General features: G+C 39.8%; 1 protein-coding gene across 6 annotated transcripts in view; it reads right to left on the reverse strand.

Annotated features, from left to right (window-relative positions):
- The window catches only part of GRIA4 (glutamate ionotropic receptor AMPA type subunit 4), a 327,443-nt gene extending 318,213 nt beyond the window's left edge, over nucleotides 1–9,230 (reverse strand). For 2 of the 6 annotated variants that reach the window (XM_081155169.1, XM_081155173.1), the window contains exons 1-3: nucleotides 8,998–9,230; nucleotides 8,282–8,453; nucleotides 6,906–7,064 (exon numbers count right to left, since the gene is read on the reverse strand). In XM_081155169.1, coding sequence (XP_081011295.1) covers nucleotides 6,906–7,064; nucleotides 8,282–8,369 — 247 coding nt within the window. In that variant the 5' untranslated portion in view covers nucleotides 8,370–8,453; nucleotides 8,998–9,230. Of the gene's footprint in view, nucleotides 1–6,905; nucleotides 7,065–8,281; nucleotides 8,454–8,560; nucleotides 8,799–8,987 lie in introns of those variants that run through there. The other 4 variants (XM_081155171.1, XM_081155170.1, XM_081155168.1 and 1 more) reach the window with 2 other exon arrangements.
- Nucleotides 9,231–19,401: the final 10,171 nt, after the last annotated feature.

A 19,401-nucleotide genomic window follows, 5' to 3' on the forward strand; every position in this document is an offset into this window, starting at 1 on the left:
TTCAAAAATTCAGAAAATACTCCTTCTTCCTACCTCTAAATAAAAGACAAGAATATTCTAGGCTAATTATACAAGAAAGCAGTATTAACAGAATCTATGTGGGGTTCATAAATACTGCTTTTTTACCCCTAGTCAAAATACAAAAGAACACTAAAAATAAGAGAGAGAAGCCCGGCTGGCATGGCTCAGTAGTTGAGTGTAGACCTATGAATCAGGAGGTCATGGCTCCATCTCCTGTCAGGGCACATGCCCAGGGTTTTGGGCTGGATCTCCAGTAGGGGGCCTGCAGGAGGCAGCCAATCAATGACTCTCTCATCATTGATGTTTCTCTCTCTCTCCCTCTCCTTCCTCTCTCTGATATCAATAAATATATATATATATGGAGAAATGATTGATGTTAACGATGCTACAATTATCCTTGCAAATTCATTTTTTCAAATTTGTAGCCTATGTAAGGTTGATCATTACTAATGTGAAATTCTCCCCACCTCTTGGCTCCTGTGAAATTATTCTTGCCCGATTTTCCTCTGAACTCTCTGACCCATTTTCCTTTAGCCTCCATTCCTCTCTCCGCCTCTCAAGTTATAGTAGTTCCTGGGATCTTGTCCTCAGCAGTCTTTTCACAGCTCTTGCTCTCTGATCTCACCAGGTTCATGGCTTCAACCACCACCACATGTCTGCCTTCAGTTCAAACGGAGCCCCAGAGCTCCAGATACACACGTCCAGCTCTCTGCTGCTTATCTCCACTGGGATGTCTCATCTCAAAATCAGCGCATCCACACTAAAGTCACTTCCCCACTCAGATCTGTTCCTTCTCCTGTGTGTCCCTTCCTAGTTAACGATATCACTAACAATATCACTTGGATTTCTCCAGGTGAGAAATCAAAGAAATCGTCTTTTGTCTTACCACACTTCTCCACCCTCCCACACAGACATCCAGTCCATCCCTACGTTCTGCCAACAGTTCTGCATTCTTGGATCCACATGCTTTTCTCTCTCCTCAGTGTTTCTGCTTTTATTTAAGTGTCTATCACCCTAAATTGTATTGCTTCAAGACTCAACTAATTGCTCTTTTTCTTCCTGTTTTTCCCCCCTTTCAATTCATTCTCCCTCTTGCAACCAGCCTCTTCTTTGTATAATATAAATCTGATCATGTCACTGAGTGTTTAAGTTACTTATGGGTCTCTCTTTTTTTTATTCAGAAGAGTCTCATTACAGCAGCTATAAGACCCTTTGTGTATGTGCAGAGCTTCACCCCTTAGCACATCTCTCCTTCTCACATTCAATACCGCAACCAGATAAATCTTTTTCAGTGGTTCAAACACACCTTGCTCTCCCACCCCTGGGTGCCTTGTCATATGTTCCTCTTTTGCGCAGGCATCCCTTCCTTCTACCCTCTCTTTGAAATTGAAGAGCCTTAACACCAGATCAGGTGACATCTCTCCTAAGAAGCCACGCCAAGTTTGGTGGTATCCTTCCGGTGTTCATCTTTGTCATAGCACTGTGTCTCGGTCATAGCACTCTATCTTATTGTACTTTTAATAATTGGCTTTTCTATTTTTCCCACTGGACTACCAGCTCGTAAGGGCAACAACTATTCTCATAAGTTTTTGGATTCTCATTTTGAGAATAGAGTCTTAAATGCAGTTGCCCTTAATAAATGTGTTTAATGATGAATGGATACATTGGTTATCTAATCTAGTGAATGAATGGATGAATTCATTACGTAATATGACTTCAGTCCTTGCTATTTCACTCAGTGTCATATGATTAATGAATAAGTTGCCCAGAAATGTCTTGTTCTGTTTTCTTCAAAATGTTGCAATTAAATTAGAAACAAAAGATAAATGACAATTCTGGTTTTTTCTTTCTCAATTCAGGTAATTTCAATATAGATGTATTTTTCACACACTGGCTTACTGCTAAAAGCACTAGGACAGTAGATAGAAGATCTGGGTTCGAACTCTAATTCTGCATCTTATTAGCCATAGAGTCCTGGGCATGTTAAATGACTCCTGAACCAAAGCTGGCTGCACTATAAAATAATGACTCTCTGCTCAGATTGTCCTACTGCAAGACTAGTTTGAGGTGAAATAACATCATGTATATGAAAGCATTTAAAAACTATATTTTCTCATAAAAGGTAAGGTGTATTTATCCTTCATTTTAAACTCCTGAACAATAGTAAGATTCTATAAATAAGATATATACATTTTTTCCAAATACCAGAAAGTAAAAATTTTCCTCTTTGGGAAATGAACATCACTTGGAAAAATCCAGATTAAAGAAAAATATTTAAGGAGTTTTCCTAATAATTTTATGAAGATTTAATCCTGTGACAATACTGAAATATATCAACGCGAATTATACATCATCCTACCATTTTAGAAAGGAACAAACCATAGGTATATGACTCATCTTCGTCATCAATCTCACAATGGAAAATTAAGAGGACAGAGAAAGAATATTATAAAGCTAAAGAATTATTTCAAATCAACAAAATCTTGCTATCAATTCAAAATAAGGAAACCTAATGAGAGTCACAGAAGAGCCACATCGATTATTTTCCTAAAAATAATAAAAAGCCAAAGAGTATTTAATTCTAACATATCTCTACTAACAACTTTGTAGGTGAAGCCATCAGAATTTTATTTTTAGCATGTTCAAGATTATTGTATCAGCCAGGTAAACTCTTAGGATGTCTTTATATGGCTTCATATCTCTGAAGAGAAATATGTACAATGTTTAAAAGTTTCTGAATCAAAGCCAAAAGGTTATATTAGTATTTAGTACCATTATATTCAAGGAGGTTTTGTTAAGTACCTAGTATGTAAGTGGGAAAGTCTGCAGGGCCTACAAATACAGTGTGACATTTTCAATGTATTTAGATTAACTAAACAAGTCTATTTTACAACCAACCTACTTTTACAAGTAGCAGTCCTCTTGGATACTTAGAGTTGACAAGTAAACCGACCACAAACAGAACTAATATTTAACTTTAAAAAGAACAACTTTTCATCATTAGGAGGGTATAATATCCAGTCTCCAGTCTATTTGTGACTGTGACAACTTTTCAACCCATGATCTTTTAAACCACGGAATCGACAGATTATTTACGGAAAAGGAAAGAAAAATACATCATTAACCCTCCCACACAAAGTTACTAATCATTTAGTCCTTTCTATTCAAGTTAATAATACTGAAAACATTCCATAAAGTTCTTTTATTATTTCACCAAAGTGACAATACATGAGCAATTGACCTGTTTTGTTATTATTTCCTATTTCTCCTTTGAAATTTGGAAGAGTCCTTTCAGAAACTGAATATTTGTAATTTATATTGTAAAGCCACTGCCTTTTTAAAGGGCTGATTCTTTTACAGATTTCTAATGTAACTGTATTAAACTAATAATTTCAAAATCTCTAATATTTTTATCCTTTAGAAAACTTGGTGACAGACTACTTTAGTACTTTGGTTTTTACTTCTAGTCAAATTTAATATATATCATCCTCCAAAAAAGGTCTGTATTCATTAACTACTGGAAAAATATAAGAAAACGGCCTGCTTTCAGGCTGTCTCAAATATTTCATAAGCGACATATCCAACTGAACTAGCATGTCTGCTTACAAAGATAGATATTTTGGGTCAAGTGTATATTTTATTAAAGAACATTGACCATATTGAATTTATTTTTGAAATATCCACTTTTCTATTCCCCATACTTTGGATAGAAGACAGCAAAGAAATGTATGCCTTTAATTACATTTTGTAATTTTAACAATTGGGCTATATATGACACCTACTTTTTTGTTATTAAAATAGGTCATAATTTTATATTATCTGTATTTCCTATCATTTGAGTTTTACATTGAACAAAGTGTGACTTTCCAAAAATGTGACTAGTTAAAAAAGGAAAACAATATTTTAATTGAATCTTACACAAATATTGTTAAAAAAAACAACAAAAACTATAAACTAAAATTATTTTTCTTCCTTCAAAAACTTGGAATTTATACCAAAAGTGGTAAATTTGAGTTAAGTGGGTTTAAACTTGAACAGTATGTAAACTCTTTACAGAGAATGTTTCAATGGTACAAAGTAATCTTAAAGAGCTAAATTAATTTTAAGGCAGAAGAGCCGGCATTAAATTATATCTGTCCAATAAAAGACCAATAATTTTAATTCTTTAATCTGTTTTAAGGGTTTGATTATAATTCCATAAAATAAACTCATCCTCTTTAATGGTCTTTACTCAAAGACAGACTAATTCTGCAGTTTTACAAGAATCCACTGCAGGAAAACCACAATTCAAAAAAACCTAGCCAGTCACATATTATATCTTTATATTTAACCTAACATTAAAAAAAATTAAAATCCAGTTTGCATCACTGTGAGGAGTAATTTCCATGTTAATCTCCCAGAATATTATTTTTAGCCCTTTGTACCCAAAGGAATAAAGCTTGATATATAAGGTCGCCTCATACTTACTGCTTATGTTTCACCATTAATTAGACTGGAAAATCACGCTGTATATGCTCTTGGTCAGTCCATTCAACAAACACAGTCACCTGATCCATGCTGTCTGATAATTGATTTTCCCCAAATTCAGCTGAGGTTTGCCTTATGGACATTCAGCATGCTCATTTCTCCCCCCAAATCCCTTTTCTTCACTAGAAAATGTTTTTTGTCTATGTTTAAAATTTATGTTTTTAAATATATATATGTATTTTAAATATGTACACAAAATCAATTAATTATGGAAAAATATGCTATCACTAACATTGTGTTACACTTGGATTCAAAATAAGCACATTTAAAGTTTACTTAGTTTCAATTTTCTCAATCTTAAATGTGAAAAAATAGCATATTATCTATATTTTATAACTTTTTCATTCTGTGTGCTGCTTCCTAACAATTTCTCATGTGTATAGGTACTTTATTAGTAAGATTTCATTTTATATATTATTTTCATTACAGAAATAGAATAGTATTAATGAAAATTATCCTGAATGAGATTAATAAGTGATGAGGAAGAAGAGACTAGTTCTTTATTATTTATATAGCTGAAAGTCATAATGCAAACCCTACAATATTTAAAAGCTAAATTTGTAAAGGTGAAACAAAATAAAATGAACATATCTGACACTTTTAAGAAAGTCTTTCAAAATTTAGTAACAAAAATTGATATTTAATTAGTAATTTACTGTTGACAAAGTACCTTCACATATATTTGGCCCATAAATTATTTTTACAGTTAGTAATTTTTTGTTCATAGAATTTCAGGAGAGACATAAGAAAAATGTTTAAATAAACATTTAATATTTATATACAAAGGAGAATGCTTTATACCTAGAACTACTTGAAAGGTTGACATCCTTTCAAAACTTGGAACACAAAACTAGTAAGTTATACTAGTTGCAAAAATAAGTATCCACAAACCTAGATCTAATTTATGTGCATTTATGCTTGAAAATAACTCCCTCCTGTTATAATGTAATATTGATTATATCACTAAAGGCCAAATGATATTTTTAATTAACCAGCGTTCATAGGAACTATAGCATTCCTGCAAAATAATATATGTGTCAGTTTACAAAAATGCCAAGTGCTTTGACCTCCTTATGAAACCAACTTCTAAAATAAAGTAACAGCTAGATGCCAAAAGTTAAAAAAGAAAATTGATCATAAGTTAGATGCATTAATGGCAAATAGATATGATTTAAAATAAATTAATGAACCAGAAATCCTCCAAACATTTAAAAACTGTTTTCAATTTCAATTAGTCAGTACACTTTTTTGTACAGAGAGAGCTTTTAAAATTAAATTATACTGAACTTACTATAATAAAAATACTCTACAATCAGACTGAGCATTTTATTCCTCTTGTGCAAAATTCATGTAGAAACTATTCCCAAATGTCTTACATAATCTATAACCATTAACTTAATAAATGCATTTTGAGCAGTAGTAAATTAGCATGTGAAGCCGAGGAGATATTTGAAACATGTATTTCCTTCAAAAGTGAAAATGCAACATAAATGCTCTATGGACTGATCATATTTTAGAGAGTTTTCAATTAACCCACAGTTGATTGTATTTCTATTTGCATTAAGTTATACAGTATTTTGGTAGGGGAGCACTGTACAGCTGTTTCATTATAGCATGGGGTGAGGTCACCCCTTAAAGTTTCATTGTGTGGTCCAGCTGCGTTGATTTGTGAATTCATGTGGGTTGGAGGCTAACACGATTTGGCACCAAGGTAAGGATTTACGGAGTTATATCCACAGGATACATGCATTACGTGACATAGTAAGAGACATTTACAACCCAGAACATAAGAGCGGGGCAGCCTTAAGTGACATCACCAGGTCGAGTGCAGCGTCAGCCACCTGCCTAGAATACAGATCCTGCAGGCCAGGCTTCCCTCTCTCCCACCCTCAGCAAGCCTTCCATTGCTTCCATCGGGTAAGGGAGCATGTGTCTACTTCAACAGCCAGGCACAGGCTTACTCCAGAGAAAAGCAAACAAGAAAACCAAAGGAGCAGAATCCACACTACACTGAGGACGATTTTCACTGGCTTGACATTCAGGCGATAGAAATAACACTGACATGTTAAAGAGGAAATCAACTCGAATTATCCAGACAAGAAACAAAAAGAGGAAAGGGGAGGAAGGAAGGAAGGAAAGAAGGGAGGGAGGAAGGAAGGAAAGAAGGGAGGGAGGAAGGCCATCTGAATATCTCAGGACTAAATCTTGTTTTTAACTGATTTGCTCTGAAACCAGCCTATATGTGGGAAGCTTGAATTTCTTTCCAAAATATGAAATACTAATAATAAAGAGGAAAGGCACCCTACTGCCTCATTTTAATTCTCTTGTAATTTATCCACAGTTTATGTTTTACTTACAAGCATTTGTTACAGCAAAACTGTTGGCCGTCTCAATGTTGTCCACATGAGGTACCAAATTGAAAGGCGCTTCCGACGCATTGGGGCTGGTGTTATGAAGAAAAATCGCTAACCGAAAAGCAGTGTATTCCTGATCTGTGTTTCGGATGAAGAGGCCACCTATTAGGAACGACAGGGAGAGCACGTTCAGCGCTTCCTCCGGCCAATGTCAGTCCCACCCCAGGCGCAGTCAGATCCCCGCCATCCGCCGGCGCAGACAATCTAGGAGGTGCCCCTGCCGCCTCCCGGGAGGCTGGCCTTTGTCCCTAAGGTGCAGGCTCGGGGCTTCAGCGCTTGGGAGGGCTCAGCCTCTCGGCGTCCCAGCCGCCTCGACCCCGAGGACCCGTGAGACCTGGGCCGTGCGCCCCGTGCCTCCGTCGCCCGCCCCGAGACCCCCGCTCGCCGCCTCCCCGGCCAGCTCCAGCTCGGGGCATTTCTCGGGAAGGGGCGCGCACGGGGAACGGAAAAGCGGGTTTGCATTAAAATACGGGGGGTGGCGGCGCGCAGGGGAGAGGGAAATCGGGCCGGAGCCGAGAACTTAGTTGTCCTGCAGCGGGCGGGCTGAGCCCCGCCAGCCGCGCGCCGAGCCCCGAGGCAGGGCCGAGGCCCCGCGTCGCGGGAACCCCGGGGCCGCGTCCCGGGCAGGCAGGGACCGGGGCTGCCAGGAAAAGCCAGAGACCCGGAGCTCCCGGACCGAGTCGGAGTCGCGATGCAGCAGCGAGGACAAAAGATTCGGGGGGGGGGGGGGAGCAAAATAAACCGAGAGCAGGTTCCGGGAAAGGCATCTAACTTTGGAATCGGTTAACCCGCAGGGAGCAAAGGCGGGGGGTGCAGGTGGGAACGCGTTGTTTTCGTGTGTGTGGGTGTGTGTTTTTGCCCAAGGAGTATCTTTCTCTAACAGGGAGAAAGATGTGGTGTCCGGCCTGGGGAAGAAGTGTATTTTTTTTTTAAAAAAAAATAACAAACTCGGCATTCCTTCATGCTCTAGAGAAACAGATGAAAAGAAATATCCCATAAAATGCAATCAAACCCCACGGAGGCTTCTTTCCAACTTCTCCCAACCCTACTTAAGCGACTTGAACCGAAGGTGGACACGGGGAGTGCGTGCTGAGGACGGGAGGGGGCAGTTCCGTGGGTCTGCCCGTCGAACCCGCACCCAAGAGGCAGTCGTGTGCGCGTGTGTGAGTGTGCGTGTGAGCGCGCGCGCGTGTGGACGGGAGAACAGAGAGCCGCGGGGAAGGGGGCTGCCGAAGGGGCCCCTGAATTGCTCCTCAGCAACTCGCCGAACTCACTCCGCGGTCCGGGCGCCCGGGCGCGCCCCGTCGGGGCAGGCTTACCTATCTGCACGCTGCTCGGAAAGGCTCCCATGGCGAGTCCCCAAAATCCAGAAAACAACAAGACAATCTGTCTGCAAATAATCCTCATCTTCTTATCTCCTCTCCCCGGCGCGCGCTCTCTCTTTCTCTCACTTCCTCGGGGCTGTTCAGAGAGGCATTGAAGACGATGGCGCTAAAATTGAAAACAACAAAACCAAAATGAAAAAAGAAAAAAAAAAAAAAAAAGGAAAAAAAGGGGGGGAGTAGGGGGGAGAGGTCTGGGTGCGTCCCGCTCCTGACCCTCTCCTTCAGCAGCCCCTCGCGAGCCGCCAGGCTTTTCCCGCAGTCTCCATAGCGCGGGCGAGGCTGTCCGTCCGGCCGCGAAGGCTGCACATGCAAAAGATGGTGGTGGCGCTTCTGGCGGCTGCCGGCGGGGCCGAGACATGCGCTCTCTCGGCTCGCTCGCCCCGCGCTCGCCCCTCGCGTTCCCCCCGACACGCGAACCCGGGCGCCGCGGCCGCTCCACGCGCCGCGGGCTCGCTCCGCCGGGCGCCCGCCCCCCGCCCGCCGCAGCCCGCGCCCCTCCCCGCGCGCGCCGCTCCCTCCGCGCGCCCCTCGCCCACCGCGCGGCCCGCGGCCCCCCGCCGGTGCTCCCCGGAGCGCCCCAGCCTCCGGACGCTCCCGAGCCAGCCTGGAAACAGGTTTTTTTTTCCCCCAAGCTCCTCACCACCACTCACTGGCTCCTTCGTCTCTTCTTCCTCTGTCCGCAGAGGGACCTCCTCTGGGGATGGGCACCCCCAGCGCCCCTCTCTTGGCTTCCCAGGCGTCCCCGCTTTCTCGGCCGCACTTGGTTGGAAACTGGCCCGCGGGCCGGGTGTGGCGCCCGGCTCAGGGGCGCGGGGAGTCGGCGCCTCGCAGGCCCCCGGCCCCCTGCCGCATTCCCGCAGGCTCGCGGGGAGGACCGGCCGCCTCCCTCCCTACAGCCCGCGCTCTCCTCTCCGCCTCGCCCTCTCCTGCCACTGGGCTGCGCGCGGGGGACTCGGGGCCTCGCTGCAGCAAAGGTTTCTCATCAGCAAACCGCCCGAGAGCCTGGAGAGCCCGAGACGGGAACGGAGGCGGCGACGGGCTCGGGGAGCCAGAGGCGCAGAAAGGGCGGCAAAGGGCAGCCCCGGGCAGGTCTCAGAGGCTGGCACCGAGGAGGAAAGAGTTGGAGGAGGGAAGGCCGGGGAGGGGCGCCCGGAGAACTCGAAACGTCCCGGGGAGGAGGGGAAGGAAGGGGTTAATTCACAGAGCAAAGTTTAGGGTAGTGAGCCGGCTGGGGAAGGAGAGCCCGAGAAATGAAAACCGACCGGAGGCGCGGCCAGGAGCTCGAGCAGTGGCGAGTGTCAGGTGGGAGGGGTGGTTGGGACCCCTTCCCTCCCAGCCACCTTCCTCTCAGCTGTGGCCCTCAACGGGAGTCAGAGGGCCAGGCCCAGGGGCTGGTGCAGGAAGAGGCCCCGCGAGCGCTGCAGACAGTGGGCACAGAGTCTGATAGGGAAAAAATCGGTATTTTTCATGCTCACAGCTTCTCTTAGCTGGGGCCCTGGAGTATTCACTCCACTCCAGTCCCTCCTGGAAGACTTAAGCACTGCATTTGATGGCCATAGTTGTTCTGACCGGGTAGGGTGATATTAGTTATCCTAGAAACTTTTGGAACTCTGATGTCACTTCCTCTCCAGGGTCACCTTTGAGACTTCACTTCACCTGACTGCGTGGCCGACCAGAGGGACAGGCCCGTGGTAGGGATGCGTGGTTTGAGGCCTCTGGATCTGGACAGTAGCTACCATGCCTTAATCTCATTAAACTGTCAGAGAGAACGTGTTTGAAATCTTTACAGTTCTTTGGGTTCCGTTGGTTGCATCCTGTCATTTTAGAGCCTGGAAAGTTGGGTTGCATCCGTTTGGCACAAGCTTCGGAGAGATTAGAGGGAGAATAGAGCCATTGCCGGTGTTTCTCTGAGGTAGTATTTGGGAAGAGTGGCGACTGGATCCACTCATATTGCAGCCTTACAAGAGCTGCCCTGGTAAAGGCTGCTTTTGAAACGCACCACCTTGACCCCTTGGAGTCTTTTCTTACCAGATATCACCAATATTTGTAGGTGTAGCTGTCGATGGCATTTACTGTTCCCCACTAAACTTCGGAGTGCTTTTCTTCGGAGTGTTTCCAAGTTCTGAATTTTGCTCTTAAAATCTCATCTTTTGTTATTTATCCACTTTCCTGTTACATTTCACTGCAGATTGTTATGACAAACAACAACCACCGCCTAATTTGAGTAATTGGATTACACAAATCACGAATTTGTCATTTCTGTTTAGAAGGCTTTCGTCTTGCAAGTCAAGTGGGACTTGAAATGTTTTCTCTTTGACTTTTCTGTCAGTGTAAAAACCGAAGCTGTAAACATCATTCTGTTTCTCTTACAAGATAATAAAATAAAATAGGCCACATAAAATTCAAGTTGAATTTCAGTCAAATTAAAATTTCAAACCCCCCCAAATCACTTACCTCTTCACCTAGTTAGGCAACTAGTGAAGCTCCCCTGATGCACAGAGGTAATTACTACCTTTTATTATTCTTCAAATTAACAGACTTGAGCTTTCATACGATGTAATGCCACCATTGACAGGAATACAGGACAAGTTTTATTGTTCGCCAAACTGCCATGATGACAGCTCAGTTAATAGGACCACAGATGACACAACTGTACTTTTTCAAGACAGTAGCCTGGGTTTTTTGAATTTCTATTTTTCCATTTAATTAAAACCTCCATTTTACTTTATGAGTCTAAGTTATCTTTCCGTGAGTGATATCTCTAGCATGATCTCTATAGAAATCACTTCACCTCGTATTTATCTTTACGATGCACCAAAAAGGACAGAGTTTGGGAGCTGGTTTAGCAAGGAAGGCAAGCGAAAACTGGGGGTAGATTGTATGCGTTTGTAAATAACAGAAATAATAACCAACAATGCTGATGACAAAACCGTGAAGACTAGAACTGTGACTAGTAATGGCAGAGTCAATACCTGAACTTTGAATCCTGAGTATATGTCTCTGAACCATTTTATGAATTCGTATGACTTGTGATATACCTCTTATTGCCCCCAAGTGTGAATTTACATATAGAAAACAATTCCTTGAGCCTGTCTTTGGAGCATTTGTAAAGGCAGAGGTAAAAGATCCTGCTATATAAGTATAAAAATTCAAAGGATTATTACTAGCTGAGAAAACCAAAGACATATAGGTTTGATTTTATTGCTTTTGTGTTATTCTAAGTAAATAGTTTCACAATCTTCTGAACTGCAACTCCCCAAACCCCTAATTCTGTAAAGTCAATTCGGCCAGCGTTTGGCAGTTTTGCTATGGGGAAGGCTCCAGTGCTGTGGGGATTCCACAGAGGAACATGCCACAACCTCGTTCTCAAAACACTCACATAGTGGAGCAGAATGCGATCACACAGGGTCAGCCAATCATTGTCCGGGAGCAGAGGAAAAACAGCATGCGGAGTGCCTCAGAGAAGGCTTCATCTAGACTTTTCAATAAGAAGATAGATAGATGATAGATGATTAGATAGATAGATGATAGATGATAGATAGATGATAGATAGATGATGATAGATAGATATAGATAGATAGATGATAGATAGATAGATAGATAGATAGATAGATAGATAGATAGATAGATAGATAGATGATAGATGATAGATAGATGATAGATAGATGATGATGATGATGATGATAGATAGATAGATAGATGATAGATAGATGATAGATAGATGATAGATAGATAGATGATAGATAGATATAGATGATAGATGATAGATAGATAGATGATAGATAGATATAGATGATAGATAGATGATAGATGATAGATAGATAGATAGATGATAGATGATAGATAGATAGATAGATAGATAGATAGATAGATAGATGATAGATAGATGATAGATAGATAGATAGATAGATAGAGATAGATAGATGATAGATGATAGATAGATGATAGATAGATAGATAGATAGATAGATAGATAGATAGATAGATGATAGACAGATGGATGATAAATGATAGATAGATCCATCCATCTATCCATCCATACATACATAGATGATAGCTATAGATAGATATAGATAGATGATAGATATAGATGATGATGATAGATAGATAGATGATAGATAGATGATAGATAGATAGATAGATGATAGATAGATATAGATAGATGATAGATAGATATAGATAGATAGATGATAGACAGATAGATATGGTTTTTTAGGTAGAAAAACAGTGCCCAAGGGTTTGGAGGTATAAAGTTCATGTTGCTGACCTGTTCTAGGGTGCAAACTTGAGTGTGCAGAGGATGATAGACCAGAAAGTCAGGTTGCACCACTTATGAAGCAATTGAATGAAGTGCTCAGGATATGGAAGCTTGTTTTGTGGGGCAATAGTAAAATCAGGTATGATACTTTTGAAAAGGGAACATTCTTTGCTAGTGGAAGTGAGGGGATGAGTTGGTGGTGGAGACAGACCAGGAAAGGCAGGAGCTGAGACTACCTTATGGACTCACCTTTCACAAAAGCAGGTGACATGAGACTGGACTAGAGCAGGAAACAGAGAAGAAATGGGATGGAGGCTGAAGAGTCATTACTGAGCCAGAACTGATAGGCACACTCACCAGCTGGTTGGTGGGCATCGGGAGAGTGGCCTTATTTAGGCTCAGACATATCTCCAAGTTTGAAACCTGGATTTTCTGAAAAGGAACTTAGGAGGAAGAGTAAGTTTGCTAGGGAATAGCTTTTTTTGTCAAATTATTTAAACACACATAGTTATATCTTGACCACCTATATGTGTTTACAGTCTACCATATGTGTTTACAGTCTAATTGCTTGAGATAGAAAGGTGAACAAAGCAAAACCCCTGTTATTATTAGAAGATCCCTAATGCGTACAAACCCTCACTAATGTGCCAAGAATTGTGCTATGGCCTTACATATATCACTTGATCTACAGGAAAATTTAGGTATTATTATATGGATTAGAAAACACACCTAAAGTATAAAACTCTTGTTCAAGGTTTCACTATTAGTAAATGTTAAAGCCAAGATCTAGGAATAAAACTCAGGTCTGCCTGATTTCAGAGACCACGATGTCTTTATTAAAATCTGCTGAGTTAATGAGGCTAAGGTGCAATGAGGGGTGTAGAAACTGAAAAGGAAATTGGAAGAATCCACAACATTTAGAAAAGTAGCATGGTCTACATCAAAGGCCTCAAGCTTTTAATATGTGTGGGTTTTTTTACTGATTTTAGAGAGAGAGGAAGGGAGAGGGATAGAGAGATAGAAACATCAATGCATTGATCAGCTGCCTCCTGCTGGTGATGGAGCCCACAACCCAGGCATGTTCCCTGGCCAGGAATCAACCTGGAAACCTCTTTGTTTATGTGGTGACACTCAACCATTGCACCACACTGGCCGGCCATGGCCTCAAGTTGTAGAATAATAACAACTAGGCTCAGATTATACAGGCTCATGACTGTTATTCCCTGGATATGTTACTTAACTTTGCTGTTCTGATAGAATATATATGTAAACTTTCAGCACAGCTCTGGTACATCATAGACAATTTTTTTTTCATAGAGAGTTGTCAAAACCATGTGATCAAGGCTCCAGTAGAGGGAGGGACAGAGTGACATCTGAGAAAAGTAGGGAGTTTAATTCTGATTTTGAGGGAATTCAGGAAGAACTCACAGAGACAGAATTGAACTAAATTTTTATGGATGTATAGAGATTACCAGGTAGAGAAAAATATGTGTAAACCACGAGAGGGTATATGTCTTTCAGAAGCTTCTAAAAGTTTGGTAAAACTTGAGTTGCTGTTATATGGAGGGAAGTGCTGGGAGTGAGGCTACAGAGCAAAGCCAGAGATGGTTGTGAACTGTCCCACTCAACAGTTTCATCTTCATCTCACAGAGATGGACAAATCACAAAACTCTGTCTATAAGCAAAGGGGTAAAATGACCAGATTTGTATTTTAGGTTCGCAATCTTGGCGTAAGTGTGGTCAATGCTGTACAGTGAGGTTGTAGGCAGGGAGAGAAATTTGGAAGCTGAAGAAATAGTCCAGGTTAAAAATGACTGTGTGACCACAATAATAATAAAAGTTATTTGACCCTGAAATCATACTTGTAGGTTTCCATCCTAGATATATGCTAGCAGAATTATAATAGTGGCATGCACAAAGCTATTTATTACAGTACAATTTATTATAGCAAACCCCCAAATAACCCAAATGTCCATCCAGGAGAGGCTATCTTACTAAGCTTTGGGGTATCTATACAATAGGGTGCTATGTAGTTATTCAAGGAAAGGGGAGAGACTCCATATACCATGACAGAGTGATCTCAAGGACACATTATGTGAGAAAAAGCAAGGTAGAGACAAGTGCCTGGCACACAGCATTTATCTAAAAGGAGGAGTATTTTCTCTAGGAACAGAAAATCAGGATGGAAAGAAAGAAGCAAATAAATCTTCCATAGCTATTCAGAGTTGCATCATTTAAATTATTTTAAAAAAAGAAAGTTTTGGCTTACTCTTTGAAGAGGGATAACACTTAAAGACAAAAATAATTGCAAATACAAGTAACACTGCCTTCACTAACCATATTGTTGATGCTAATATTAATATTGCTATTCTGAGAATGTTACATATATATTGTTATGTAAAGCAAATGAATTATTATGCTGGCTTTGTTGGAAAAAGCATTGGAGAAAGGTGATACATGCTTAAGATTGAAAAAAGATAAGTAAAAAGCCTGGTAATTCTGAATTTGAATTGGAAGTTCCAGTATACTTTATATATTCCATAAAATATGCATTTCTTAGTTCTACACACTAAAGACTTAGAAATAATGAACAACCTGTTAAAAATAAGCACCGCATGTACACAGTTTACAGTATCTAATACCATTTTCTACTGAAAGGCATTAGAGTTCCTTGGAAAAATAACTCATCCCAAGTCTAGGAAAAAAATTGTACAAAGTGTCCCTGGAAAATTTTTGGTAATAACAGAAAGCAAGGAAGGTATTATAAATACTGAGATATGTCAAAACTTTTCAGGAGCCAACTGGAAGATTGGCTGGAAACGGGAAAATTTAGATATCAAAAGGAATAATGCCTGTGCTATAACTATGAAATCCATGACATCATATTGATAACTTTAAAAAGACAGACAGAATCCTCATTGCTCTCCTTTATATGCTAAGAAACCAACTCTTAATTTTTTAAAAAGTAAAATTTATTTTAGAAGAATTTTTGATTTGCAGAAGATTTTCAAGGATACTCCAGAGCGTTTCCTATACCCTCGCCTAGTTCAGTTTTCCGTAGTGGTGTCATCTTACGTTTCTCTGGTGCATTTGTCAAAACTAAGAGCCTGACACTAGCATGTTACTATTAATTTAAGTCCAGACTTTATTTGGATTTTACCAGTTTTTCCATAAGCATAATTTTTTGTTCCAGGTCCCAACTCAGGATACTTCCCTGCATTTGGTTGTTCATATCCCTTTGGTCTCTTCCATTCTGCAACAGTTTCATCATCTTTGTTTTTCACGACCTTGACAGTTTGATCAATATTGGTCAAGTGTTTTGCAGAATGTCCCCCAATTTTAATTCACTGGATGCTTTTTTCATAATTGTACTGGGTTATAAAGTTTTGGTAAGAATACCATAGAAGTTAAATGTCCTTATCACATAATTTCAGGGGATCCATGCTATTTCCATTGGCATCACTTGGGATAACACCCAGCTATTGGTAAAATGTGTTTATGAAGTTTCTCTGTTCTTTTTCTTGGAAGTGAGTCATGAAGTATGTATTATCTTGTATATTTTCTGTCCTAGCTTTAGTATGATACTTACAGAAGTTCCTTTTCCTTTTACCGGAAAGTGATATTTAAAAACCAAATTTTTAAAAAAATTTACCTTTATTGTTGAAAGTATTACAGATGTCCCCTTTCCCCCCATTGATCCCTCCACCCCACATCCATCCCACCCCAGGCCTTCCCCAGACCAATGTCTGTGTCCATGGGTTATGCTTATAAACTTGTAAGTTCTTTGATTAATCTCTCCCACCAAAAAATAAATAAAATAAAATAAAATAAACCCCCAAATCTGGACAGTGAATTTGCTTATCATTACTGGTTGTCATTGCTTCCAGGTTTTCACATAGGACAAAGATAGTGTAGTAACCCATGTATACATACATGTCAGTGATGTTTCTCCATCATCTATCTATCATCTATCTATCTATCTATCTATCTATCTATCTATCTATCTATCTATCTATCTATCTATCATCATCATCTATCATCTATCTATCTATCATCTATCATCTATCTATCTATCTATCTATCATCTATCTATCTATCTATCTATCTATCATCTATCATCTATCTATCATCTATCTATCTATCTATCTATCTATCTATCTATCTATCTATCTATCTATCATCTATCATCATCTAATCTATCGTCTATCATCTATGTCTATCTATCGTCTATCATCTATCGTCTATCATCTATCATCTATCTATCTATATCTATCTATCTATCTATCTATCATCTATCTATATCACCTATCTATCTATCATCTATCTATCATCTATCTATCATCTATATCTATCATCTATCATCTATCTATCTATCATCTATCTATCAATATCTATATCTATCATCTATCTATCATCTATCTATCATCTATCTATCTATCTATCTATCTATCTATCTATCTATCTATCTATCATCTATCTATCTATCTATCATCTATCATCTATTATCTATCATCACCTATCTATCATCTATCATCTATCTATCTATCATCTATCTATCTATCTATCTATCTATCTATCTATCATCATCATCATCATCATCATCATCTATCATCTATCTATATCTATCATCTATTATCTATCATCTATCATCATCTATCTATATCTATCTATATCTATCTATCTATCTATCTATCTATCTATCATCTATCATCTATCTATCATCTATCTATCTATCATCTATCATCTATCTATCTATCATCTATCATCATCTATCATCTATCTATCATGTATTCAGCTCGCCCTGAGTTCATACTGGTAACTCCAACTCAAATTCAACACTGCAGAGTTCATTCTAGCCTCCCTATCTTGTTTAAAAGAAATAATACCTGCACTATATTAGAAAACATCACTGTTAAACCTATGCCACCATAATGATGATTTTAAAAATACAGCTAGAAGCCTCATTGCTCTCCTTTATATAATGAGACCAACTCAAAATTTCTCTCCATCAACGAGAGACCTGACTCTCCCACAGTCAAGTAGAATACATTTACTTATGATATGAACCTGAACTTAAGTTTTCCAAAAACAATTGAATTTTTTATACCTTTTTTTTTTCAGCCACTGGTGATTGCTGAAAACCATTCTCTACATGCCTGGAAAACACTGACTTCCATAGACATTAACCTAAATAGATGACATTATTTACAGTGTTTGCCCTATAAGAGGCCAGTGCATTGTCCAGAGTAATACCAACAATTAAATAAATTTATTTGTGTATTTATTTATTATCTAAATCATTTATCGGCAGGGTCTAGTTTTTTTTCCAATGTGTATATATTTTTCCCTGTTAAACTGATACTTTCTGGTTTTCATATATTTTGCTGCAGTCACTTTCGAGCAGTAGGAACAATGGCCTGGTGCCTCCTGGAGTGCACTGCTTTACCTTTTTAATCTGTCATCCTTACTTGAAATCAGCACACTAATCTTGCCCTATAGCAATGCTTGATTAATCTTTTGTCATCTATCTACCCCACATAGTCCCTCCATGAAACTGATTGACATTGTGCGTGACTTTAATGCTGATAAATTCTCTCTTCCGCAACCACAGAGTCCTTATTAAACCAAAAAGATTACTTTCCTTGTTTTATGTTTCTCATTCCCTCCCGGAGCCGCTGTAATTGAAAGAAGTTACCAAGTAGGACTTGGCAGTTTTTCCCTCATTCCCTCATTCATTCACCATATATTTCTAGGGCATTTACTAGGGATCGTGGTATCACAAGGGAATAAAAAAGGATCCCAAACACAGACACATGTACATAAACACACACATACAAGTGAGTACAAAAAAATGTGTTGCAAATCCAACATTTGTGGTAGAAACCTGAAGTGATCTTCAAGGCAAGGATCACTGCTGTACCCCTACCCTGGTATTAGCTCCCCATCTGGACCCCTGCTCCAGGATAGGAATGGTCACATAAAGCACCACGGGAAAGGCAATGTTTGAGCTTCATTATAAAGCCCTGGGAGGCTGACATTAGTTAAAAAACGGAGGAGCGTTCCAGACAGAGGGAAGGGCTGGGTGTGAATCAGGAGTGATGAGTAGCCCTGAGGTAGGAATCATGATGTGATTAGTAGCCAGGAAAGCTCGGGAGTCTGAAGAAAGCCAGACTCTGAAGAGCCTAGCGCAGGTACACACTGAATAAATATTTGGTAAGTAAATGAGCAAGTGACACAGAAATGGGGTTTTGAGCAACACATTTCTCCCCTACCTATTTATTAACAAATACTATTGTATTACTTCTAATAATGAGGCCACAGGAAAGCTTGCTTAACTTCATTCATATACAGGTTCTTGCTGGAGAATTGATGAAACTACTTGGATAATCCAACCCTTCCACAATGATGTTTCAGACTGTAAAAAGTGGATGTTAGATTGAGCTTTCCAGTTTAAACTTCTACACTAGTCACATTCACAAAACACACATTCAATATTTTAAAATTTAATTTGACTTTGGACAATTTAATAGTGATAGTGATGATTGTTCTTTATTAAGCTACTATGATATGGGTAATTTTTAATTCTTAAAACAGTGTTTCAATTTAGGTAGTACTAGCTTTGTTTTAGAGATGAGAAAATTTAGCTTAGAGGGATGAAGTAAACAGCCCAACGTCACACAGCTAGTAATGGTGCAGCAGGATTCAAAGCAACATCTTTCTGGCTTAAAGCCTATTCCATTTAATTCCCTTTAATTGGTTTGCACCAGTTATCTTTGCCTTGGCTCTGACTTAAGCTG

This window comes from Miniopterus schreibersii (genome assembly GCF_964146895.1).
Source record: "Miniopterus schreibersii genome assembly, chromosome: 12".
In the NCBI taxonomy this organism is placed as follows: domain Eukaryota; kingdom Metazoa; phylum Chordata; class Mammalia; order Chiroptera; family Miniopteridae; genus Miniopterus; species Miniopterus schreibersii.